The sequence below is a fragment of the Telopea speciosissima genome, chromosome 8 (assembly GCF_018873765.1).
Source record: "Telopea speciosissima isolate NSW1024214 ecotype Mountain lineage chromosome 8, Tspe_v1, whole genome shotgun sequence".
NCBI classification, from domain to species: domain Eukaryota; kingdom Viridiplantae; phylum Streptophyta; class Magnoliopsida; order Proteales; family Proteaceae; genus Telopea; species Telopea speciosissima.
The window spans coordinates 57,067,435-57,094,033 of NC_057923.1; the positions used below are offsets into that span (position 1 = coordinate 57,067,435).

General features: G+C 39.4%; 1 protein-coding gene across 1 annotated transcript in view; it reads left to right on the forward strand.

Annotated features, from left to right (window-relative positions):
* The window catches only part of LOC122671668 (AP-2 complex subunit alpha-1-like), a 48,528-nt gene that overhangs the window by 16,215 nt on the left and 5,714 nt on the right, over window positions 1–26,599 (forward strand). Inside the window, exons 7-19 of the mRNA XM_043869029.1 lie at window positions 5,641–5,712; window positions 5,794–5,886; window positions 6,224–6,325; window positions 6,524–6,621; window positions 8,538–8,619; window positions 8,963–9,051; window positions 10,371–10,476; window positions 10,592–10,657; window positions 15,189–15,295; window positions 15,386–15,490; window positions 15,579–15,699; window positions 15,920–16,102; window positions 16,199–16,438. Coding sequence (XP_043724964.1) covers window positions 5,641–5,712; window positions 5,794–5,886; window positions 6,224–6,325; window positions 6,524–6,621; window positions 8,538–8,619; window positions 8,963–9,051; window positions 10,371–10,476; window positions 10,592–10,657; window positions 15,189–15,295; window positions 15,386–15,490; window positions 15,579–15,699; window positions 15,920–16,102; window positions 16,199–16,438 — 1,464 coding nt within the window. The remainder of the gene's footprint in view (window positions 1–5,640; window positions 5,713–5,793; window positions 5,887–6,223; window positions 6,326–6,523; window positions 6,622–8,537; window positions 8,620–8,962; window positions 9,052–10,370; window positions 10,477–10,591; window positions 10,658–15,188; window positions 15,296–15,385; window positions 15,491–15,578; window positions 15,700–15,919; window positions 16,103–16,198; window positions 16,439–26,599) is intronic.

The following is a 26,599-nucleotide window of genomic DNA, read 5'->3' on the forward strand; positions in this document are numbered from 1 at the left end:
GGAGTTTATGAGAATCATGGCACTCATCATGTGTATTGGCTTTAACTTGATATGTGATGGTTAAATACTATTATTAAATATACTCCTAATCTATGTGTATTTAACTATTTATACATTAGGGTCGGCGATCGTATGTCAATCAAGGGTGCAAGCCCAAAACACCAATTTGAATTCACATTTTTACAATTTTATGGTTTAAATGTGTTTATTAAGCTTAAATAAGGCTGTCCATGAAGTTTCGTGCCTAGATATGGCCAAAAACCCCGAGATGGACCCCAAATATGCAGAAAAATGCAATATTTCGTCATATTCGCGATATTCGGATATTTCGGATATCTCGTAGGCGAGATACCGATATATCGCGAGATATAGTACTATGCTTCCGACATCGCCGGATCCTCTCTCGATGGTGGTAACTCTTCTAATGATTTAGTCTCTCAACTCTTACAACGAGTCCAAGAACTAGGCTTCTTCTTCTACATCTACCTGTCCTTGCCCACTCAGTACTACGCTTGTTGCGTCCTCATCCTCTCCGTGGGTCATTGACTCCAGAGCATCTTCTCACATGACCGGTAAGCCTAATTTGTTTTCATCTTACACACGCATTCTATGTCATCTTGGATTTCTATTGCAGATGGATCCTCTAAACCGGTCACTGGTCATGGGAAAGTTTCCTTTTCTTCTGACATATCTTAAACTAATGTTCTCCATGTTCCCAAGCTTCCTCTTAATCTTTTGTCTGTTAGTCAATTAACTAAAACTTTGAATTGTTCTATAACCTTTCACCCTTCTTATTGTGTCTTTCAGGATCTTGCAACAAAGACGAATATTGGTGGCGGATATGAGAAGGGAGGCCTCTATTACTTTGATTTGGGAACTACATCCATTGCAGCGGTTGCTACTTCTCCTGGCGTATCTCCTTTACATTGGCACTATCGGCTAGGACATCCTTCTCTATTTAAGCTGTAGCACCTTGTTCCCAGTTGCAAGTCTGTCTCCCGTATCGAGTGTGAAGCTTGTGAGCTTGGCAAGCATCATCGTACTGTTTTTCCTTTGAGTCCAGAGTCTAGGAGTACTTCTTTATTTCAGTAGGTTCATTCAGATATTTGGGGTCCTTGTAGGGTCAAAAGTCGGTTAGGGTTTTCTTATTTTGTTAGTTTTATTGATGATCACTCTCGGATGACATGGCTGTACCTCTTGAAGGATCGATCTGAATTTGTGTCTGTCTTCAAACAGTTTTATAATGAAATTCGAGTTCAATTTGGTGTTCCTTTAAAAATTTTGCTTACTGACAATGCCCTTGAATTAATTCAGCGTGAGGTCTCTCATTTTTGTTCTGACAATGGCATTCTTCACCAAACTACTTGCTCATATACACCCCAACAAAATGGTGTGTCAGAGCGTAAAAATTGCCATTTGTTAGATGTCACTTGTTCTTTGATGTTTCATTTGCATGTTCCCAAACTCTATTGGGCAGATGCGGTGTTGACAACCTGTTTTCTGATTAATCGTATGCCTTCATCTGTTCTAAATAATCAAATTCCTTTCAAAATAGTGTTTCCTGATCGGGTTGTTTTCTCTCTTCCTCGTGTTTTTGGTTGTCAGTGTTTTGTTCATGTGCTTCGCCCAGGGCTTGATAAATTATCTCCTCTGGCTGTTAAGTGTTTGCTTCTTTGATATTCTCATACCCAGAAGGGGTATCGATGTTTTGACCCTGTTACTCGCCAACTGTTTATTTCTGCTGATGTTACCTTTTTCGAGAGTTTCCCTTATTTTGCTGGTTCCTTCATTGATGTTACTCTTGATGAAGTTGGTCGGGTTACTGCCCCTGCTCCTCTTCCTCTACCGATAGCTGCCCCGCCTGTACAGGTTTATGTGCGTCGTCACCAACAACAACCGTTGCTCCCACTTCAACCTATTGCGGTCACACCTTTACCGCCACCAGCTGATTCTTTAACTGCAGATCCTACTGTTGGTGTTGATGATCTCCCTATTGCTTAGAGAAAAGGTACTCGTACTTACACTAACCGTCATCTTTATCCCCTGGCAAATTATGTGTCTGTTTCTCATCTTCCCCTGCATTATCGTGCTTTTGCTATTGCATTACATTCTACTTTTATTCCCACTTCTTATACCATTGCTATGTCTCACCCTGAGTAGAAAAATGCTATGGATGTGGAGATGGAGGCTCTAATCTCTCTTAAGACTTGGTCTTTGGTTGATCTCCCACCTGGTAAGAATCTTGTTAAGTGTCGTTGGGTGTACACTATGAAGTACAATCCCGATGGTATTGTGGAGCGGCACAAGGCCCGTTTGGTTGCCAAGGGGTTTACCCAGACCTATGGGGTCGATTATTTTAAGACTTTCTCTCCTGTTGCGAGGTTGAATTCAGTTCGTATTTTGCTTTCTTTGGCTGTTAACCTTGACTGGCCCCTTTTTCAGATGGATGTGAAGAATGCTTTCTTATATGGTGACCTGCAGGAGGAGGTGTATATGGAGCAACCTCCTGGTTATGTTGCTCAAGGGGAGGATAGTGTCCGAGTTTGTCGCCTTCATAAGGCAATTTCTGGACTGAAACAGTCTCCTCGTGCTTGGTTTGATAAATTTAGCAGTGTTGTTGGTGGTTGTGGATTTTCTCAGTGCTAATCTGATCACTCTATCTTTGTTAGATGATAGGGGTCTAATGTGGTCATCTTAGCAGTATATGTTGATGATATTATTATTACTGGTAATGATGCTTCTGGGATTGCACAGGTGAAGACATATCGACAATTTTCAGATTAAGGATTTGGGTAACCTCAGGTATTTTCTTGGCATTGAGGTTGTTCGCAGTTCTCGCGGTCTAAGCTTGTCCCAAAGGAAGTATGTTCTTAATTTACTTGATGAGATAGGTATGATGGGTTGTAAATCTATTGATACTCCTATGGATCCTCATGTCAAGTTTGGTGCTTCTGATGACACAGACTTTAGTGATCCACACCAATATTGACGCCTGGTCGGTAGACTTATCTATCTTACAGTTACTCGTCCTGATATTTCTTTTGCTATGGATGTTATCAGTCAGTTCATGCAGACGCCTAAGCAAGTTCATTGGGAGGTTGCTTGTCGTATTTTACGTTACCTTAAGGGTGCTCCTGGCAAGGGGCTTGTCTATCACCGTCATGGACACACTAGCATTGTTGGATTTTCTGATGCCTATTGGGCTGGTTCTGGTGGTGATCGTAGATCTACTACAGGTTATTGTACTTTCTTTGGTGGTAACTTGGTTATTTGGAAGAGCAAGAAACAGACTACTGTTGCTCGTTCCAGTGCAGAGGCTGAGTACAGAGCTATGGCTCACACAGCTGCTGAATTGATGTGGGTTCGTTCCTTTACTCATTAGCTTGGTTATTTCAGTGATCAGCCCATGGAGATGCGCTGTGATAACCAGGCTGCTATCTATATTGCCAACAACCCTGTGTTTCATGAACGAATCAAACACATTGAAGTTGACTGTCATTTTGTTCGCGATGCTGTTCTGAAGAAGTTGATTCCTACTCCTTTTGTTCGATCCCAGTTTCAGCTTGGAGATATGTTTACCAAAGCTTTGTTTCGACCACAGTTTGCAAGTGACTGTTCCCAGCTGGATCTTGGTGATGTCTACGCTCCAGCTTGAGGGGGAGTGTTAAGATTATCGTGTTTAGTTGTTTGGGGTTATTTATGTCTTTTATGGTTCTTTCTAGTTAGTTCTAATTAGTTTTATGTCTCAAGGGTATTTTGGGTGTTGTCTATTGTAATTCACTTAAAGTTCTATTATAAATAAACCTGTCTCTCACGATTTAGTCATTCAACTAAATCGTGAGAAGTCTTCTCTCTCTCGGTTTTACTCTCTCTTCTCTTCTCAGATCTTCTTCTTTCTTCTTTGCTTTCTTCTTCTAGTTGTCCTGCTGCAGGTTAGTTTTTAGCTTCAGTTTTGTTACAGAATAGAATTAGATTAGTTTGTTAATGAGTTGAGATTGTTGTCTCTTCTCTCTCATACTTCTTCCTCTCTTTTTCTGTCTCCCTATTATCCTTCTCCTCGAATCGATAGCCTGTTTTTCCCCTTTCTTTGCTGCTGCCGCAGGCACTGAAATAAGGCTATTCTGTTGCTGGTCTACTCTGGAACATCAGATCCTTCTCCGATCTGCATCACAAGATCCTTTCCTTGTCTGACAAATTCGTTATCTAGTTGTCTTTGTTAGAACTTGGCTGAGTCAAAATGTAATGTTGTGCATCGCCCCCTCAGCTACAATGCTTCTGGGAACAAGTGTCAATCACTTCCCTTGTTAATTGAGTTGAATGGATAATCTTCTGGAAAAAGTAGGTAAGAGAGAAAGTGAAGTCCAGATCTCGCAACTACATGGTAAAAGATTGATCTCTTTCCTGGTAGAATTTTTTGCCTGTAATCCCATTTAGACCTCCAAATCCCACTCCTTTATCATCCCTCATGATGCTGCCTACTCTTTAATGACCTTGAGTAATTAAAGAGCATCTGTTAGAGTTTCACATTAGAGCATTCTTTTGTGAAGCCTCTAATGGTTGTACAGTGTTGCTGACATGAGATAGATCTCTTGATGCTTTGGATCATTGATGGAAAGAGAAGTTTACATGTCAAATGACAAGTCAAATGACAAGCCAAAGTGACTATCATTCTTCTGCCCCCCCCCCCCCCCAGTTTGTGGCAGAATGACTAAGGTGTTAGAAAAGAAGAGGCTCTCATTAAGGATTTGGCTCATTGATACAATAATAGACATTTCTTCGAGATCTCTCAGCTCATATTGTCAATGACCTTATTTTATTCAGTAACTTCACTTGGCAAACATTAAAAACAGTGTCCCAATGCACGAGGCTCCCACTACTGCTGGGTCTGGGAGGGGCAAATATATGCAGCCTTACCCCCACTTTGTGGGGAGGCTGTTTCCATGTTTGACCCGCAACCTGGTGGTTGCAAACTTGCAATAGCTCAACTTGGCAAGCATTAACATGACTAAAGAAAATTTAAAATCTCCTGGGAGGAAGGTTATATTTTTCTCTGTGAGAGTTTTCCAAAACTACACAATCCCATTATTATAATGCATTCACTATCCTGTTATTGGGCAATCATACATGTGCACCTCAGAAGGGATGATATTCTGGAAGGAAAATGGAAGACACCAACATTCAAGGAAAGTGAGATTATTCCCTTGCATGACCAAGTGGCTTTGAAGATACACAAGAAGAATGTTCTAGTGTAAACATATTGGGTGGATTGGTCATCATTTTCTTACACAATTAATGTAAAAATAATTGGAACAATCTACATTTCTTCTTTCGATTTTTGGGTGAACTGTTGCTCTTAAAATAAACTTACGTTGGATAGCAAAGGTCAAAAGGTAATGGATTGCACAAATGGGTTTAATGTTGATCCCTTCCGTGTTGAGTTACATGGCAGATTAACAGTCACTTGAAGTGGCTAAGTGTACAGTTTTGTTAGATGCTTCTTGAAATCCTTAGTTGTATTACTTGTATGTGTTTTCCAGTTCATTCTTTCTACTTTATATAAGTACATGTTGTGCAAGCTGTGATGATTATTCTATGGAAATGGTTTCTTAGCAGTTGTTAATATGTACATGGTTTTTACAGGTTAAGACAATGAGGGCTCTTCAATACTTTCCTGCTATTGAAGATCCAAATATTAGAAGATCATTGTTTGAGGTCAGCCTTTCTTTATGGGATATATTAAAGTTATTCTTAGGGTCTGGTGGTTTTCATCAACTTTGTTATTGGACTCTGTAGGTTTTACAACGTATTCTAGTGGGAACTGATGTTGTGAAAAATGTTAACAAGAATAACGCATCCCATGCTGTTCTCTTCGAAGCCCTTGCATTGGTAAGTTTGCAATGTAACAGTTTTTTGGATTTATATTTGCTGTCTTGGATAAGGTGAGTTGTTGTTGTTGTTTATGTGCTGTCTTGGATCTATATCATGTTCATGGGAAAATGATTTGGAAATTCTTAACCGTCAAGTTACTTGATGCATTTGGTTTCATATCAAATGAGTCTTGACGTTAGCAAGGGTTTAATTCTGTTACTGCCGTATGCAAGTTTCTAAATTTACGTCTAAAATGTGGATCAGTTATTAATTATAAATTTTGTTCTATAAATTGATAAAAAGAAACCATAAATTTTATTTATAATTTCATTTCTTTTAAACTCTTCTATTATAGGTTATGCATCTTGATGCTGAAAAGGAAATGATGTCTCAATGTGTTGCATTGCTTGGAAAGTTTATTGCTGTCCGTGAGCCCAATATCCGATATCTTGGATTGGTAAGTGCTCTCTGGATCAAGAGTGTGGTCAAATTTCTTGAGATCTCTTTATTGTAGTTACATGCTTTATTCTAGTGAGGAACTGCAGTGGGTCAGAATGGGTTGATATGCTCCCTATGGTCCTAACTGCAGTGTAAGGTTATATCGTGCCATTGATTCATATATATTCATGATATAATGTGCATTGTTCTTGTGCAGGAGAATATGACCCGGATGTTGATGGTAGCAGATGTGCAGGATATTATTAAGAGGCACCAAGCCCAGATTATTGCCTCACTGAAGGATCCTGATATCAGGTTACACACTATGAGTTACATGATGATCTGATTTCTGGTGTCCTTAATCCTTACAATTGGAATGCTGAACTCTGGAAGATATTTTGGTTGATACGTTCTCTTTTTGAAAGTTACTCCCTCTTTTTGATGGTTTTTGACGATATATTGGTGGAAGTCTGTAATTAAGTAATGATCGTATGGTGCAGAAGACATTTTCGAGCGCAATTATGTTTTTTTCTTACTAGATTAACAAATAATTGCAGTGATTGTTGTCATTTTTTGTGGTCAAGTGTATGAGGTTATCCTTTCTGATAAGTGATCCTTAGCATATTTCAGCCCAAAATGTCCCAAATGTTCTAGCTGCTGAAAAAGGATCTTTCTTTTACATGTGAAAAGATGATGCCAGAAGAGCTCGGAAACCAATATTCTTCCTTTGCATGGTTTGACCTATGCAACCCTCAGGTCATTTAGTTTTCTACAAAATGGTTTACTTTGATAAACTAGTTCTGTTCAATCATATGAGCTGGGTACTCTTTCTGGATGGGAGTCTTTTCCAGTAATCAGGCACTCAGGCAGGTAGTCCTGATTCTAGAATCAATTAATTGTTCCCTTTCTTCAAGTGGTTTGATTTCATCCTAATATATGTTTGCTTTTCTGATTCAACAAAATATAAGCTTGAATCTATTTGTTTCTGTGGCTGTTTAGATATTTTTCTGCTGGAAGTTTCTTGGAGGCAAAGTTATCAGTGAGATATTTTTGTCATTAATGGAAAATGAAAAAGGAATAACAGAATTTATTTGCAGCAACGAGTTTATAAAAATGTTATACAGTGAAATATTTTTTCCTATTTCTGGGAACGAAAAATGAAATTGCAGGATTTGTATGCATTGATAAGTCTATAAAAATGTTATGCAAGCTGCTTGATTAAGCCAATGATTATGTGCATATCTATTTACAAAATTGATTTTAGAGTGTTTTCTCTGGAAGATTCATTCTAAGATGTGTCCTATGGACTGGTTGGATGTCATCGTTGAGGGGAATTCCAAATCCATGATTAATTGGTTGCAGCATACTTCTGGTGGGCCTTGGTGATATATTAATTTCATCAGGAAAGCCAGGTCTTTATTTCTCCAAGGGAATTTATTTCTTTTTTGGTGGCTCAGATCAGCAAACTCTCTGTTCGATCAGCTCATCAAGGAGGGGATTAACAGGGATGGTTTATATGTGGGATCATATCCTTAATACAATCCCCTCCCCCCACTCCCCCCCTTGGGTTTGCCCCTTAGGGTGTTCCTTGCTGTTGTTGTCGTTGGATCATATACTTAATATAATCCCCTCCCCCTTCTCCCCCCTACAAAAAAGGGTGTCCTGTATACACCATGAGAAAGGCAGCTTTTTTTCGCTGTCAGGTTGTACAAGCTCCATGGTGGGAGCTGGGTCTGTTGTTCCTATATTTGTGGGCATACTTGTTTGTTCTGGCCACATGTAATTTATATACACGATGGGATTTTCTTATTGACACCCCTCAAGGTGTCAAATAATTGTAACCTTACTTTTTTTGTCCTTTTAGTATTACACACAATTTTTTCTAATGAGAGTTGTTATTTCACGTGTACTTTGAAAAAAGTGCATGACAGTGACACCTTTTGATAATGACATAATGATATGTCACTTCCATATTATTTTTGAAAACCATTTTATACCCTTAATTTAAAGAACTTTTCAGAATAAGATAAGGGGCAATTAAAAGAAGGTGTCAAGTTCTAAATACACCTATAGAGGTGTCATTCAGACACTCCCATACATGATAGTAGCAATTTACGGTTGAACTGTCATGGAACTTTGCACTTTTAGATATTCTATTTCTCTGTGTATGTGAAGGTCTCCTGTTAATCCTTTCCTATCTAACAGAAAAGAACCCTCATTTTTTTTTGCAGTATTAGAAGGCGTGCTCTTGATTTACTTTATGGCATGTGTGATGTCACAAATGCAAAGGACATAGTTGAAGAGTTGTTGCAGGTGAGTGTTAAGAAAATCCAATAGCTTTTCCTGATTTTAGCATGAGTGGAACACTCCGGGTTTCAAAAATCGGTGAATCCAATCGGGAATATCGGAATTGGCACTGACCACTCCGACCGATGCACACCGATTCACTCTGATTAATGACTGGTTTTGACTAATTTTACCAACTTTAACCGATTCAAATCGGGAATTGGCACTGACTGATTCGGATGCCGATTCTGAATTTTAAAACCCTGTGAACACTGCTGGCTGTTTCATTATTTTCACATCCTACTTCCTTAGAGAAGTTCTTTCCCGACAATTGAAACAGGCATCTTCCTGATATCTTTATTTCTTTCAGTATCTCAAGGCTGCAGACTTTGCAATGCGTGAAGAACTGGCTCTTAAAGCTGCTATTCTTGCGGAAAAGTTTGCCCCTGATCTATCATGGTGAGGATAGGTTCTGTATGTAACTGACGGTGTCTCCAAACAACAGAATCTTGGATTTGATTCCAATATATAAGTAGATTATAGTACATAGGTTATAATTAATACGTATTTTTGGTGGGGAACCACATGTGAATGCCTTTTTTTTGGAGGGGGGGGGTTGGCCTGTTATTTATGGTAGAAGGTAATTCCTTTTTTGGATAAAGTAGTTTTTTTTGGGTATTTTTAGTTGAATTCAAATGGCAAATCATGCGGTTGAATTTGAATTGATCTACCATGGAAATTTATGTAAATGAATACGGTTTATGATATAGTACTTGTAAAAGCAAAAAATCTTGGATCCTGTGTTATAGACTTGATCATCTGGTATGGAAGTTTGCGTAAATGAATACGGTTTATGATATAGTACATTTAAAAGGAAAAATCTTGGATCCTGTGTCATAGGATCTGTGTGATTTGGAGCAGTTGTAACTTTCTGTGCTACATTTTCCAACTTACAAGGATCATGATCTACATCTAGATTGTTGCCAGTTTATTCATTATCTTTACAAAAAACATTTCTTGTTTGCAGAATTCATTCTAGATTTAAAACCGATTGATGATTATGGCAGTATAATACTAGAATATGATATACTTATGATGGGCATTCTAAACAACTATGTTCATGATAATTGATCATGGTTATATACTTATCTATACTGTTATAATAGTAGTATGTATGGGTATAAGTGTATACATGGAACTTTATGTGTTTATTTCTTTAGTTGTAATATCCAGCATTGTAAGGGACATACTTGTAGTTTTCTACTTACATATATAAACAGTGATATATGTGTGTGTGTGTGTGTGTGGAGTGGCCACATGTGCCACGTGTACTGCCGCCTAAAAGAGGGGCAACATGTGATGGGGAGTGTTGGGAATAATCCCACATCAACTGGGAGACTTTCAATTGTTTTATTTGTAAATACCTGAAATAAGTCTCTTCTGGAGTTTGATGCGTCTTCTAGAACTTCAGTTCATTTTTATTTTGTCATCTAGATTACCTTAAATAGTTGTCACTGAGTCTAGGTTACCCAAGGCGTTGGAGGGGGGCCTAGACGTCAAGGGGAACCAACTATGCGCCTAGATGACGCCTAGGTGATGCCTTGGCGACCAAAGCGCCCTTCCAGCAGAGTGTGCCTGGACGCTTAGGCGGCATATCTTGACAACTATAGTACCTCTTTTATTAGTTCTTATTTAGTGATTATAATGTGCATGTTAGTCCAGTGCAAGTTAATGTTGTAAATGAATTGACAAGATCTTATTCTTTGTTCTTTATACAGGTATGTTGATGTGATTCTTCAGTTGATTGATAAGGCAGGGGATTTTGTCAGTGATGACATATGGTTTCGTGTTGTGCAGTTTGTTACGAATAATGAAGATCTACAGGTGTTTTGATTTCTGTCTTTGACCTTTTTCCGTTACTTAAGGGGATTATATTTCATATGTATATGCCTGACCTTTTCAAAAAGATGTATTTATGCCTGATACATGTTATTATCAGCCTTATGCGGCGGCGAAGGCCAAAGACTATATGGACAAGCCTGCTATACATGAGACAATGGTGAAGGTGTGCATCTTGTATCTATCACTTATTTTCCCTGATTTTTTTTTTTGGGGGGTCAGCAAAAGTGCATATCTTATGCTTTGTTGGTTGGTGTGTTGATGCAAATTTCTGTATCAATATTCAGAACTCTAGTGAGTCACTATGTAAAACCAAGCTGCGTTGGTAGAATAATAACTTGTAAAGAGATCCTAGCTGCTTTGTGTTGCTTGGTCAGGACTAGTGAAGATAACATGTATTGAATGCAAATGAACTCTGTGGATCTGCAGCAGCAAGACGATCCAACTGAAACTGTGGTAAAGGTCCAGGCTCTTTTGCTATTGCTTGAATTGGATCAGAGGGCATGAATTTATAGTTTGGCATGTGGTTGGAGAAACTTGTTTGAATATGCAGTATCTTTCCCTTCGTACCTCCTTTCCCCCCTCTCTCTTCCATCTGCTGCTAATCCAAAACGGGATATATTGATAGAGATCACAAAAGATCTCAAAGCTTGCTTTTTACTGCTGTTCAAAGACACGTGATAGAATTTTATCCAACCCAAATTTTGTGTTCTAATCATCCTGTACATTAGTTCCCGAAGTTGTGCATTGACTTTTCTTCAATGGAGTCATCCTATTAATTGCCAGAATATGCAAAACTATGCAGTCCCCTACTCATATGTGAAACTCCCTCGTACCCCGATTCTAGTTTTCTAGAAGAACATCCATCAAAATTTAGTTTGGTGAAAATGCAAGGAGGATGATCTTCACTGGGTAATAGATGGTGTCAATTGAGAAGAACTTTATCACCCTTTCTGAATATAGACAATTGATGATGTCGCAAAAGCTTTTGGACATAGCAACCTTGATGTTGATCATATCTGGACCATTGTGGGATGAACAGTGTCCTGTGCTTCATATACAGATGCAATTGTGCATCTCCATTCTTCACAAGAACCTGCCCCTCTTCCCAAAGAGTAACTCCATGAGCAAAGTGACGGCAACTCCAAAGTGCTCTGGAATCCTTAATGATACCTGGCAGTGAATAAACAATGAACCACTGATTCTGTATGTGTGGCATATGGCAGGGGCAAGCACTTTATCTTGTGAATGAGCTGCTTTACAATCAAAGGCCTTAATCTTAGGATGAGATGGCAATCTCCATAAATTCTTGTTTTGGATTGATCATCGGCAGTAATCATAAATGAGAAAAAGGTTCATTGCCATTGAGTGCATTGCATAGTCTCTCAAAGAACAACAACAACTTAGCCTTATCCCTACTAAATGGGGTTGGCTACATGGATCCATTCAAAATAAAGTAGAGAGAACTGAGGTCCTCACAAAGGGAAAGGAAAGTAAGAGGAATGAAGAATAAAAATGAAGAATTTGGATAAGAAAAGTGAGTAACGGAAAATGGAAAATGAAAGTAAGAGGAAAGAGGATAGCCCAAAAAATCAGGAAAATCTTAGCTACTTGTTGTCGATAACGTGGATTCTTGCCCTTCAAAAGGATCTATCTGAGGTCATACTTGGCACAAGACCTAGACTATGCAAGTCATTCTTCACAACCTCACCTATGGTCATTTTAGGCCTACCCCTAGCTCTTTTAGTCCCTTCAATCTGCATCAGATCACTTCTCCTTATTGGGGCGTCCCCAAGCCTCCATTGTACATGGCCAAACCACCTCAGATGACATCCTCGGAGCTTGTCACTTATCGGGGCAAGGGCAACTCCCACATCAGCCCTAATACATTCGTTCTTTATTTTATCCTTCCTAGTTTTGCCGCACATCCATCTGAACATCCTCATCTCTACAACACATAACTTCGCTACATGACACTTCTTAACTACCCAACATTCCGTCCCATACACCATAGCAGGTCGGACTACAAACCTGTAGAATTTTCCTTTGAGCTTTAAAGGAATGTGTCGGTCACACAGAACTCCGGTCGCAGCTCTCCATTTAATCCATCCCACTTTAACATCATCATTTATGTCACCTTCTTTGTGTGTGATAGACCCTAGATATCTGAAATAGTTACTTGGCGGTATCTCTCTCCTCAATTTTCACCATGTCATCATCCATCAAAGTGTGACTAAAGTTGTACATCATATACTCCGTCTTTAATCTACTAATCTTAAAGCCTCTTGTTTCCAAGGTTGATCTCCACAGCTCTAACTTGGTGTTAATCCCTGTTTTTGTCTTATCCACCAATATGATATCATCGGCGAAGAGCATACACCATGACACCTCATCTTGGATGTTCTTGGTTAATTCATCCATGATAAACACAAACAAATAAGGGCTTAGGGCTGATCCTTGATGTAACCCAACCGTAATTGGGAATTCTTTGCTTTGGCCTCTCAGATCTCACACTAGTCACCACACCCCCTCATACATATCTTTAATTACCTCGTTATACTTACTCGACACCCCTCTCTTCTCAAGAACATGTTGGATTAAATCTCTAGGGACTCTGTCATAGGCTTTCTCTAGGTCAATAAAGACCATATGAAGATCCTTGTTGCAAGCTCTACATCTTTGCATAAGCCTCCTCAGTAGGTAGAACTTAGGTGAGAAATAAACATCTTCTCTTTTATCCAGATCTATGCTATTTGGTTTTCTGGGTGATGGGAATTGTTTCCTGTGGGCTTTATGAGTGCTAGATACACATGCAAAGGGTCTTTTGAGCCCTATCGACTGATACTTAGCTGATAATTTATCAGCTTGAGCAATATCTGTTTGTTTTATTTACTGTTTCTTTTCCTGCAATGGGGGTCTATTTTTCTCTCTTTCTTTTTTGGATCAGCAACAATAAAATAGTTTCATTTAATATTTGATAGGATGTTGTACAATGGAACTGAAAGTACCCTCAAAACCCAAAAAATCCACACCATTTTCTTCATATTCATGGCCCTTACTCTATACAGAAGTAGGGAAAAACTTGCATACAATCAGATAGCACATAGAAGTGTAGAGCCCATTGGAATCAAAAGAATTCCTATCTACACCAATAATTTTTCTGTTGCCATTGTCTAATCTGTAACAACACAAGTTCTTGGGTAAACTTTGGGGTGATCTCAAGAAAATGTACTTTTCTTGTTTCCTTCCATAACTCCCTCACAATTGCATATGGAACAGGATTCCATCATATGCTGCCATTCTCCCACAACAACTTATCAATACCACTACACTCTGTGATACAAATACTCAAAACAGAATGGGGAAACAAGTTCAGTTATACCCACCAAAGGACATTTCAGAAAAATAGATATATCACAAATTCCTCCCCTCACGAGCAGAGTAGCACCTGTCAGCTAAATGCCATTCTTTATTCCTCAGTTTATCCTAGGTCAGTGTCTTAACCTAAGCCGGAATGCCTGCAGAAGTGGTCGCTCTGGTGGAGTCTTTGTTTTCCAGACTTTTTCTGACTTCCAACAGTTCAACTCCTCTTCATTATTCAGCTCTTTAATGAGAGCATCTATGCTGCCACTGAGAAAGACCCACCTGCATCCCAAACTCAGATCATCCTGTCCTCCCACTGTAAATTGTATAAACAAAAATACATGGATTTTTTCATTACATCTGGCAATGACTGATATGGTCACTGAAACTGCTACTTGGATATATGATGCTGGTACGGAAAAGGTGAAATGGGATTTGAAGCTTGTTTAGCGAAGAGTATAACATATAGCTAAGGCTGGTTGGGTACATCTCTAGCCTGACTTTTAGAACTGAATAACTATTACTGCTTGAGGTACAGTTTAATTCTAAATTACTTAACCATGACCTAATTCCTTTTGTTGGTTAGAATTATAAGTCAAAACATATGTTCAATAATCTGGCCCTGATACATTGCCTGTAGCCTTAATCTGAGAATAGGCCATCGAAAAATCAGGTTAGGTCAGTTCTTTTTGGTTGTAGCCCATGTTGTACTGTCATTTTTAGCCTGATGTCTTGTCAACACCCTCATAGTTGTCCAAGTCTTTTACTTAAGGGGCCTGAATTTTCTCATTGGTCGTTTCTTGGTTTTCCCTATATTGGTTTTTATGCTCCAGTTCTACGACACAATTCCTTCACTTTACATGTGATTATCATGATTCATGATGAAGGCATGGACTATTGCTCTAGGTGGAACGCTGAGATCTTTGTAAAACTATTGCATTGTGATCACACTCACCTTGTCTGCCAAATGTAATTTGAAGATTTTGTGATGTGCCGCTATTGCAACTAGAAGTGATACCTTTGGCGCAAAGGGAAGTGGAGAAAATGCTTGAATATCTCCCTTTTGCCTACTAAACAACTTAAAGGGATTCCATTTGCCGATCTTTTGTTTTAGAAAATTTCCTAGTCTATAACGTTTTGCTTTCAATGTTGTTGTTTCTTCTAATTGTTCTTTGTTAGAGTATGCATTTCTATGCCTCAAGTTGCTAACCATTTTATTTGCTATATCTACATTTGATACAGTTTACTGATGAATTAACAGACAATAACAACAAATCCTCATAGGGGGTGGGAATTACAACTCTTTGTTCATTAAATTGGAATTAATGTGATAGGTTAGTGCTTATCTCCTTGGAGAGTACAGCCACCTTTTGACAAGAAGACCTGGGTGTAGTCCGAAGGAAATCTTCAGCATTATACATGAGAAGCTTCCTACTGTATCGTAAGTCAATTTGACCTTTGGTCTGTTCCCTTGCTCTCTAATATGTGGTGTTCACCCATTCCTTAATCCTAGAATTGGCTTGTTTCTCAGGGCTGGTACCGTTCCTATTCTTCTTTCAACATATGCTAAGATCTTGATGCACACTCAGCCCCCAGATCCAGAATTACAAGATCATGTTTGGGCAATCTTCAACAAGTGAGATTTAAGCTTTTTATTCACTTAGTTAAAGTGGAAATTTTCTTACTTTTATGGTTAGACCTAATTCATTGATGCATTCATTTAGGTACGAAAGTTGCATTGACGCAGAGATACAGCAGCGAGCTGTTGAATATTTTGCATTAAGTAAGAAAGGTGCAGCTTTAATGGATATACTGGCTGAAATGCCGAAGTTCCCAGAACGGCAGGTACTTGAGTTGGTGCGCTTAAAACAAATCATACTTATTTAAAAGAGAGAAAAATAAACTTGTCATGAAGATGATGAAAATCATGAACAAAGAGGAGGGTCCAGTTTTCACAGCAAACGTTTGTTCAGCTGCATTCATCTATCAGAAAAAAAAAATTGTCATCTATATTGTTTATGCTAAGACAGTTGATACTTATTATATTAATTTTTGTGACAACTAGTCTGCGTTACTCAAAAAAGCTGAAGATACTGAAGTTGATACTGCGGAGCAAAGTGCCATAAAGTTGCGGTCCCAGCAGCAGACTTCAAATGCCTTGGTTGTAACTGATCAACGCCCTGCTAATGGATCTCTACCTGTTGGACAGCTTAGCCTTGTTAAAATGCCTAGCATCAGCAGTAATGCAGTAAGATCTTACTCCCTTTGTTTCCTTGCAAATTGCAATACAGATATCTAAGAAATAGTTTCAAGTAGGATTTGATGTAAAGTGATTATATTGCAGGATGCTAATGCAGTTGACCAAGAGTTGACCCATGCAAATGGGACTTTGAGCATAGTAGATCCCCAACCTGGTGCACCTTCAGCAGATCTCCTTGGTGATCTTTTGGGTCCACTTGCTATTGAAGGTCCTCCTGGAGCTTCTGTCTCAGCTCAGCAAAATGTCCCTGGATTAGAGGGTGCAACAAATGCAGCTGATGCCCTAGCACTTGCTCCTGTTGGAGGGGAGTCAAATGCAGTTCAGGTACTACTTTCTGTTTTCATACTTCATCTTTTTATGTAGCTTTGTTTTGCTTTTAGTTGCTATGCTTGGTGACTCAAACTAGAAGGTCCCTTCTTTTTGGTGGGGCTTGGGGTGTATCTTTGATGAGTGAAAGAAATTTAAGAAGAGAAGAAATTATATGTAAGTATTTTCTCGCAATGCTGGCTGGCTTCACAGATTAATTGACTGAAACAATACTACCTTAGGAGATGAGGAATGATTCCTGACTCAAATCATGGATGTGTTCCAGGGACTCAGTTACTCTTTTGCTTTTTGAAAGATGTGCCATGACCCATGGAATCCATCCTCCCATTTGTGAAATGATGAGAAATTTCTTGTGAGGTTAGGTTGCACTGAAAGTTTCGGAAAGCTGCGAAATTGTCAGCCTTTTAATATTTTTTGTGTGATATTTTGGTTTTAGGCACAGAAAGGACAGGATATCCATTCTACAGATGGATTAATTATATCAAGTATAAAGTATGGAAGGGAAAGAGACTTTTCCAATGCATGAACATAAGAAGCTTAAGTTGCTGTTAAAAAACAGACCATCTACAGCATCTGTACTTTTAACATATCCTTCCATAAGTTCAAAATCATCTCTAAACTGCAGTTGTGCAATTTTCTGCAGTTAAGAGACCAGTCAATTAATAGTGTTGAAGTATTAGTGTCGGGGACTAGGGGCAGTTTGGTCTTTCTATTTATTTTCTATTGGCTCTTGAGGTCTATGTTATTTGTTAAGTCGAGTGGTTGTAAGGGGCAGTATTGTCCTATCATTTTATTTTGGTTTATTATTAATAGAGAGGGACAGACCTGCGGTAGAACATTCTGTTCTAGCCGCAGGTTCTCTCCCACCTTTGGAGCTTGCGTGGTTCTCTTCTTCCGCTCTTTCTCTGTTTCTTCTGAGCTGATTATAAGAATCTGATGTTCTAACATGGTATCAGTCAGATTAGGTCCCTTCCACGATTTTTCTTCTGATCTCCCTTTCATGATTTTCCCTTGTGGTGTGCAGCCACCTATTGCTGCTTCTACCATGAATTAAAATTACTCCTTCCATTATTAATGGAATGTTTTATCCCTACCTACACTACTGATGCTTGCTAAGTTGAAGATTATATTTCCTACAGCCAAGGACTGCAAATATCGATCCTAGGCAAAAACCATGAAGAAATCGATCTCCTCTGTTGGCTGTGTTGAGGCTATGCTGATTGAAGACTCTGGTGCTGTGGTTCCTAGTTATTAATTGTAATTGATTGCACATCAAATTACCTGCCTATGCTGCATAATTGAAGTGGGTGACATTCTCTCCAAAATCTGAGTTCGATCTCCTCTTGGGCTGTTCCTTCAATTTTTTTCTTTCTGGCTGCTGTTGGGTTATATCTTCTGGCCCTTGTTGAAGCCTCTAATACTACTGGAGTCAGTGTGTGTTGCTGATCCTAATTCACATCTTCAAGAACCATTGCTGCTGCCTTTATCGATTCTTGAAACAATATTCTTACTATGGCTGATACGAAGAATACCACAGATAATGTTAATGTGCAGTTTACCTCCGTTAAACTCATAGTTATCAAGGCGGGAAGGCGACCATGGCGTTTTAGAGGGTAAAAAATCAAGGCAACACCGCCATGGCGGCAAGGCGCCCCCCATGGCGTCCAAGGCGACGCCTTGATAAGTATGGTTAAACTCAAGGGGAGTTCCAATTATCTCCTTTGGGCACAAGATGTCCGTGTCTACATTATGGCTAAGGACAAACTTAGCTATATTACTTCTACTCCACCGGCTCCAGACTCAAAGGACTACAGTCCTTGGGTGAAGGAGAATGCAATTATTTTGATTTGGTTATGGAACAGTACGGAACCTGATATTGCTGCCAATGTCACGTTTCACACGACTGCGAAGGGAGTGTGGGATGACTTGAAGGAGACATATTCTCAAGAGAAGAGTATGACCCGGATTTATGATCTTTATGAGAAGCTGTTCCAATTTCAACAGGTTGACAAGTCACTTCAAGAGTACTACAGTGCTTCTAGGGGGATTGTTGAAGAGCTGAATGTGTTTCAGCCCCTTACTACTGATATTGAAAAATTGAAGGCTCAACGGAACGAGTTCTTTGTCTCAAAAATTTTGGTTGGGTTGAGTCCAAATTTGAAGGCTGTGAAGGGTGGGTCACTTACTGGCTGGTGAATCAGTCCCCACACTCAATGATACTTACGCTAGGCTGCAGCATATTGTCTCTCCTTGTTCCAAACCTGACACTACTCCCAAGGAAAACTCAACATTCACTACTAGCAGAGGCCGTAATTCAGGGGGAGGATGTGGTGCTAGTGGTCGTGGCTCAGGTGGGCAGCATATTGACAAAGCTGCCTGACAGTATTCTTATTGTGGGAAATCCAATCACATTATTGAGACGTGCTGGTCCAAGCATGGGAAACCAGAGTGGGCTCAACACTTGGCCAATTATGCAGCTCCTGAAGGTGGTACAAACATGGTTGCACCCAGTGATACTAAATCGGGTTCAGCCGTGGCAGATTCCTCCACCACCCTTCGTGATGAGGTTCATCAGTTGATGCGCCGCATAAAGAGTCTAGAGTCATCCACTTTCATTACTGGGGTGTCTACTTCCACTGCCACGTTGGCTCATGCAGGTGCACCTGCTTTTCTTTCCACCACTTCTACACCCTGGATTATTTATTATGGGGCTTCCGCTCACATGACTGGTAAGTCATCTATTTTAAGCTCCATTTCATCTAATTCTCACACTCCACTTGTTCTCCTTGCCAATGGTTTTTCTACACCTGTTACTGGGCATGGTACTATTTTCCTTAACTCTGACCTTTCACTTTCTTCCGTATTACATGTACCTCAATTTCCCTTAAGCCTTCTTTCAGTTAATCAACTCACTAAAAATCTGAATTGCTCAATAACATTTTTTCCTTCTCACTGTCTTTTTCAAGATCTTCACACGAGGAAGATGATTGGTGAAGGACGTGAGAAAGATTGCCTATATTATCTTTATGATGCTGCCCTATGTGCTTCTGTAGCTGCAACTACTGTTGGTGGAGAGTCGCCATTTCAATGACATTGTCAGTTAGGACATTTGTCCTTGTCTAGGTTAAATATTTTGTTTCTGCAATTTAAGTTTTTAGATAAGTTAGAGTGTGAGGGCTACGAGTTGGGTAAACATCATCGTGCTTCTTATTCATCTCTTACTGTGCCCCGTAGTTCTTCTTTATTTTCTTTGGTGCATTCAGATGTATGGGGTCCTTGTCGTGCAAGGAATAGACATGGTTTTCGGTATTTTGTCACATTTGTGGACGACCATTCCAAACTTACATGGTTATATCTTTTAAAGGATCGTTCTGAATTTTTACATGTATTTCACAATTTTTGCAATGAAATAAAGACCCAATTTAAAGCTTCTATTCAAGTGTTTCGTTCTGATAATGCCTTAGAATTTGCTCAAAATGAAATTTCTTCCTTTTGTGATGATAATGGTATGATTCACTAAACCAGTTGTTCTTATACCCCTCAACAAAATGGGGTAGCGCAACCAAAAGATAGACATTTACTTGAGGTCGCCCGTGCTATGATGCTTCATATGCATGTGCCTAAACATTTTTGGTGTGATGCAATTCTTACTGCTTGTTTCTTAATTAACCGAATGCCTTCTTCTGTATTTGCTGGTAAGTCTCCCTTCTCTGTTTTATTTCCGGACTTACCACCTCAGGTTTTTGGCTGTATCTGTTTTGTTCATAATCTCCATCAACCAGGTGATAAGTTAGATCCTAGGTCAACTAAGTGTGTTTTTCTGGGTTACTCCCGTACTCAGAAGGGGTACAGGTGTTATGACCCCATTACTCAGAGACAGTTTGTTAGTGCTGATGTAACCTTCTTTGAAGGTACCTCCTACTTCTCTGATCAGCCGACCTTGTCGGATGATCCTTTGACTGTGTCTGACCCTCCTCCCATCCCTATGGTTGTTCCTCTATCTAACCCTGCACTGCAGGTGTATCGGTGTAAGAGGCATATTGGGCAGCACAATACAGATACTACTGGTCCATCTCCATCTCTTTATGTATGGTCCTCAACCTATGGTGCGGATCCTCCCTTACTTGTTCTTCTTGACTTACCAGCTGAACCAGATGCCTTGCCCAATTTCTGCTCGTAAAGGTAAGAGGTCATGTACCCAAAAATCCTTAGTTGCTTATCCCATTGATAAGTTTGTGTCTCTCTCACATCTTCCGTCCTGTTATCATAGTTTTGCTCACTTTCTGTCCACTTATACCATTTCTCGCACCCACACTGAAGCCCTTGCTATCCCTGCTTGGAAGAAAGCCATGGATGTGGAAATGGATGCCTTATTGACTCGCCATACATGGGAGTTGGTGGAGTTACCTCCTGGTAAAGACCTGGTGAAGTGTAGGTGGGTGTATACTATCAAGTATCACTCTGATGGTTTTGTTGAGTGGCCTAAGGCTCGCCTGGCAGCTAAAGGATATACCTAGACTTATGGTGTAGACTGCTTTGAGACTTCTCTTTTGTGGTCCAATTGAATTCAGTTCGCCTTCTTATTTCTATGGCTGTAAATTTTGATTGGCCTTTATTTCAGTTAGACATTAAAAATGCCTTCCTCTATGGTGACTTACTTGATGAGGTCTATATGGAGCAACCTCCAGGGTATGTTGCTTAGGGGGAGAATGGTGGACATGTGTGTAGGTTGCACAAGGCTATTTATGGGTTGAAACAGTCTCCTCGGGCATGGTTTGAGAAGTTTAGTGCTATTGTGATTGGTTATGGTTTTTCTTAGTGCTTTTCAGACCATTCAGTGTTTCTTCATCGCCGAGGAGAGAAATTGGTTGTTCTTGTTGTCTATGTAGATGACATCATTGTCTCAAGAAATGATGAGGGTGGCATTAAGGAGGTAAAAGATTATTTACAACAGCATTTTCAGACCAAAGACTTGAGTTAGCTTCATTACTTTTTTGGGATTGAGGTTATTGGAAGCAAAAAGGGGATCAACCTGTCTCAAAGAAAGTATGTTTTAGATCTCTTGACTGATACTGGTATGCTTGCTGCAAAACCTATAGATATCTCTATGGATCCAAGTAAAAAATTTGGGATTGATGATGGTGAACCTCTTAAAGAGGTACATTCCTACAAAAGCTTGATTGGAAAGCTAATATACTTGACTGTCACTAGGCCAGACATATCATTTGCTGTTGGTGTTCTCAGTCAGTTCATGCAATCTCCTTGTAAGCCTCATTGGATGCAGCGATTTGGGTTCTTAGATATTTGAAGGATGCTCTTGGAAAGGGGCTTATTTATCGTTCCAATAAACATATGGAGTTATTTGCGTACTCTGATGCAGATTGGGCAAGTTCAGCTAGTGATCGTCGGTCTACCACAGGGTATTGTACTTTTGTTGGCGGGAACTTGATTACGTGGCGAAGCAAGAAACAGACCACGGTTGCCAGGTCTAGTGCTGAAGCAGATTATAGAGCTATGTCGCATACTACTGCTGAGTTGATGTGGATTCAGTTGCTTCTCCTTGAGATTGGTTTTCCGGTCCCGACTCCTATGAAGATGTATTGTGATTTGTGACAATCAGGCAGCCATCTACATTGCTAGTAATCCGGTCTTTCATGAGAGGACCAAACATATTGAAGTGGATTGTCACTTCGTTTGCAGTACTGTTTTGAAGAAGTTGGTCGAGACACCATTTGTTTCTTCGTCTAGTCAGCTAGTTGATGTGTTTACCAAGTCACTATGTGCTCCTAGTTTCCGTTCTTGTTGTAACAAGCTTAGCATGGGTGATATATATACTCCAGCTTGAGGGGGAGTGTTGAAGTATTAGCGTCAGGGACTAGGGGCAGTTTGGTCTTTCTATTTATTTTCTATTGGCTCTTGAGGTCTATGTTAAGTCGAGTGGTTGTAAGGGGCAGTATTGTCCTATCATCTTATTTTGGTTTATTATTAATAGTGAGGGACAGACTTGCGGTAGAACATTCTGTTCTAGCCGCAGGTTCTCTCTCACCTTTGGAGCTTGCGTGGTTCTCTTCTTCTTTCCCTGTTTCTTCTAATCTGATTATAAGAATCTGATGTTCTAACAAATAGATAGCATTCTCTTGCATATCTTTTGGATAGATCTTAGTTCCCTTCTATGATATGATCTATTGGAGCTCATGACTCATCATTGTAGAGGACTCAAGACACATCTGCTACCTTGATGCCCAAGCACTTGAATACCTAATGTGGCTGGCTGTTTAGCTAAACTGGGAGATGTCTGTTCCAGAGTGTTTGGAGTGCCTTCCTATGTGAAGGCTATAGTCTTTGTTTTTTCTTGTTTAGAGCAGAGTAGTGGCTCCCTTCTTTCTACTCTAATACTTCTTTCTTTTCTAATAGAATCGTTATTTATTCCAAGAAGAAATCCAAATGGAGGAATCTTTATAAAATCTGCCCTTGTGTAGTAAAAGGTCTGTGAGGCCAGCAAAAATTTTTATTGGCAGCATCCAGGGAATCCTAAATTCCTTTAGAAAATGTTTACTGACATTCTGGTGATTCCGCAGCGAGAATAATTGAGTGATAGGTTCTTCATCCTGGTTTCACGTGACTTGAGACATCTATATTTTTTGTGCTACAAGTTCAAATGAAATCCAGCAGAATAGCAGATACTAGGAAGATTTCCCTCGCCTTTAAGCGAGAGACTCCTATCAAGAACAATCATGAAGGCATAAGCTTCACCCTTGGTAGGACTGTTCTGCTCCAAGAGTCGTTCAAAGATGAATTCTCTGCCACTTTTGGTATTAGATCTTCGTAGGAAGCTCCTACTGAAAACAAACCTGATTACTGATCTCTTTCAAGGGTGGTTGTGTTGGAATACTTGTGTAAGGGTATGAATGGAAAATGTGTTATGGTCTAATGTGGGAAATATACTTATAAGTAGGGGCATTTATGTAGTCTTCCTTTCATAGCCTGAGGGGTTGATCACCCTCTTTGACACTCTCTTTAACCCTAATCTCTTCCCTGTCTTTTCTCTCTCCTTCCTACTCCTTTCTCTTTCTTCTTTGTTTCTCCTTGTCTTCTCCCACTAGAGAGGACCAAGTGATAGACTCCTCTGATACCAAGTTACAGTATCCTGTTGTGAAGGTGAATTGGTCCTCTTTAGCGGTAAATGCCACATGATTGACCACCCAAAAAGAGTTGCAACATGTGAGGGGGAGTGTGGAGGATAGTCCCACATTGGTAAACCAGGACCTTGGAGTTTCACCTATACACATGGAAGGTATCTCCACCTTTGAGCTTAATCTTTTATGTAGGAAACTTCAATATGGTTTCAGAGCTTGAATACCATGAGATGTGGCCTGTGAATAATCATCAACAAAAGTTACAAAATTGGGGAAGGTGAAAAGGAGGAGTTGATTTTGTATAGAAGAAGACATGCCAACAACCCCCCCCTCGAATCCTCATCCTGAACGTCAGTCTCCTGATTCAGGTAACATCCCATCTTGTCATCCAAAGTTAGATCTTCCTATTGCTGTTAGGGAAGGAAAGTCTTGTACTAATCCTATAGCCAAATTTTTTTCCTATGATTCAATCTTTCTTATATGTGTTACTTACTCAGTTGCCTATCATCAACCACTATTCCTAAGAGTGTCATTGAGGCTATGACTGATCCAAAATTGAAGGAAGCCATGTGTGAGGATATGAGAACAGTTGAGAGTTTGTTGATTTTCCTGAAGGATGAAATGCCTGTAGGCTGCATATGGGTCTTCTTAGTTAAACATAATTTAGATGGTATGATTGTGAGATATAGGTCTAGGCTGGTGGCTAAAGGTTATATTCTGGTGTATGGAGTTTAGTATCTAGAAGCATTTACTTCAGTGGCTAAACTCAATTCAATAAAAGTCCTCTTGCCCTTAGCAGCAAATCAAGACTGGCGTTTGTATCAGTTTGATGTGTAAAATACATTTCTTCATGGTGACTTTGAAGAGGAAGTGTATATGCAAGGAATGTAATGCTGGCTTCAAAATTTTCACAACTGAAGGCAAAGTATGCCGGCTTAAGAAGGCTCTCTATGGTCTTAAAATGTCTCCAAATGGTGGTTCGAAAGATTTAGATAGGCCATATTAAGAAATGGGCATACTCCAAGTCAAGCAAACCACACCCTTTTCACCAGAGAAGGCAATGGTAGAATTACAAGTCGAATTGTTTATGTGGACAACATTGTAGTAACTGGAAATGACCAAAGAGGAAGTAAAGAGGCTCAAAAATTATATAGCTCAACAGTTTGACATTAAGGATCTTGGTGCCTTAAAGTATTTCTTGGGAATTGAAGTGTCAAGATAAAAAAGGGAGGTCACATCTGTCAGAGGAATGTTTTGCGTCTTTTGAAAGAGAGGAATATTTTGTGGACTCGCCCATTGAGCCAAATCATAAACTAGTTGTAGATAGTGGCCATCCTTTGATGTAGATAGGTATCAGAAACTTGTAGGAAGGTTGATCCATCTTTCTCTCCCTCGTCCAGATATGGCATATGCTGTTGGAGTAGTAAGCCAGTTTATGTATGCTCCTAGAACTGGCCATATGGAAGATGTATATCGAATTCTTAGGTACTTGAAGTCTAGCCCAGGAAAGGGACTGTTGTATACTAAACATAAACACTTGAGAATTAAGGCCTACATTGATGCTGATTTGGCTGGTTCTGTTCCTGTAACTGATAGAAGGTCAACATCAGGGTACTACATTTTTGTCGGTGGAAATATGGTTACTTGGAGAAGTAAGAAACTATCTGTTGTTGCCATATCAAGTATGGAGACAGAGTTTAGAGCCATTCACATGGAGTATGTGAACTCTTTGGGTTGAAGAAATTGGTTCAAGAATTGGGCTTGCAAATCGTTAACTCCATGAGACTAGATTGTGACAACAAGGCAGCTATTAGAAATCTGGTACAACATGATTATACAAAACACATTGAGGTTGATTGTCGTTTCATAAAGGAGAAAATTGACTATGGATGTATTTGTACACTCTTTTTGAAGACAGGAGATCAGTTTGCTGATGTCTTAACCATATGACTGAAGTCTCCAATGTTTCATACCCTCTTGTGCAAGCCAGGGATTTTTTATATCTATTCCCAGCTTGGGGAGTGTTGGAATATTTGTTGTAAGGGTATGAAGGGAATTTCATGTATTATGGTGTCATGGGGATATATACTCATGTGTAGCTGCATCCTGCATTTATGTATTTTTACTTTCATCAGGAGAAGGGTTGATCACCCTCAGTGACACTTTTTTTCGAACCCTTATTTCTTTCCTCTCTTCTCTCTCTTCTTCCTACTCCTTTCTCTTTCTTCTCTGTTTCTCCTTCTCTTCTCCTACTGATTCACCTTCACAACAGAATAGACCTGCAACTGGTTGTTCCTCTCCTTGGGGTTTTGATGAAAATGAAATTGTTTAACATCTGAATGCACTCATTGTACTCCCAATCCTGTTGAATACCATTGACTTTACACATCTATCGTCATATTTATGGTTGGTTGTTGTTGCCTTATTAAGTACATCCAACTTATTGGAAATTTACTTTTGTGGGGAAGTAGAGTTTTGAATTTCACCTCACTATCTCACATTGACCATATCTTGAGATTCCATTTACTCTTTTCTGGAGTAGATTTGATAGCACTTCAATCATTGGAAGCATGATGTTGATCTAAATCTCTTTAGATTTACACTAATGTGGATGTATGGGGTTCTAGCTCCCCATTCTAGAAATTGTTTTCACATTTATTTCAAGAGTCAAGAGATGTATCCCATGAAACAACCATGCAGCCACAACTCATTGTAAATTTTCAAAATTGTTACCCAGAAAGGTTCTTGGGTTCAAAGAGTGCTGCAAATTTCTTCATTTCAGAGGATCTTCTTGTTTTAAGCATATGAGAATTTAGTAGAGGGAGATAAATTAATGATGATATACCTTTGTAGGCCATAAATTGATAACTCCAATTAATGAGATATATGGGGTTTGCAAATCAAAACGTATTTGTAGGCCGTAATATTAGATAGAAAAAAGTTTCTTGGTCTAAAATAGAAATCTTGTATACATCTGTCAGTGATATCTTCTGGTTATAGTCAGCAACAACTCAAACTTTCA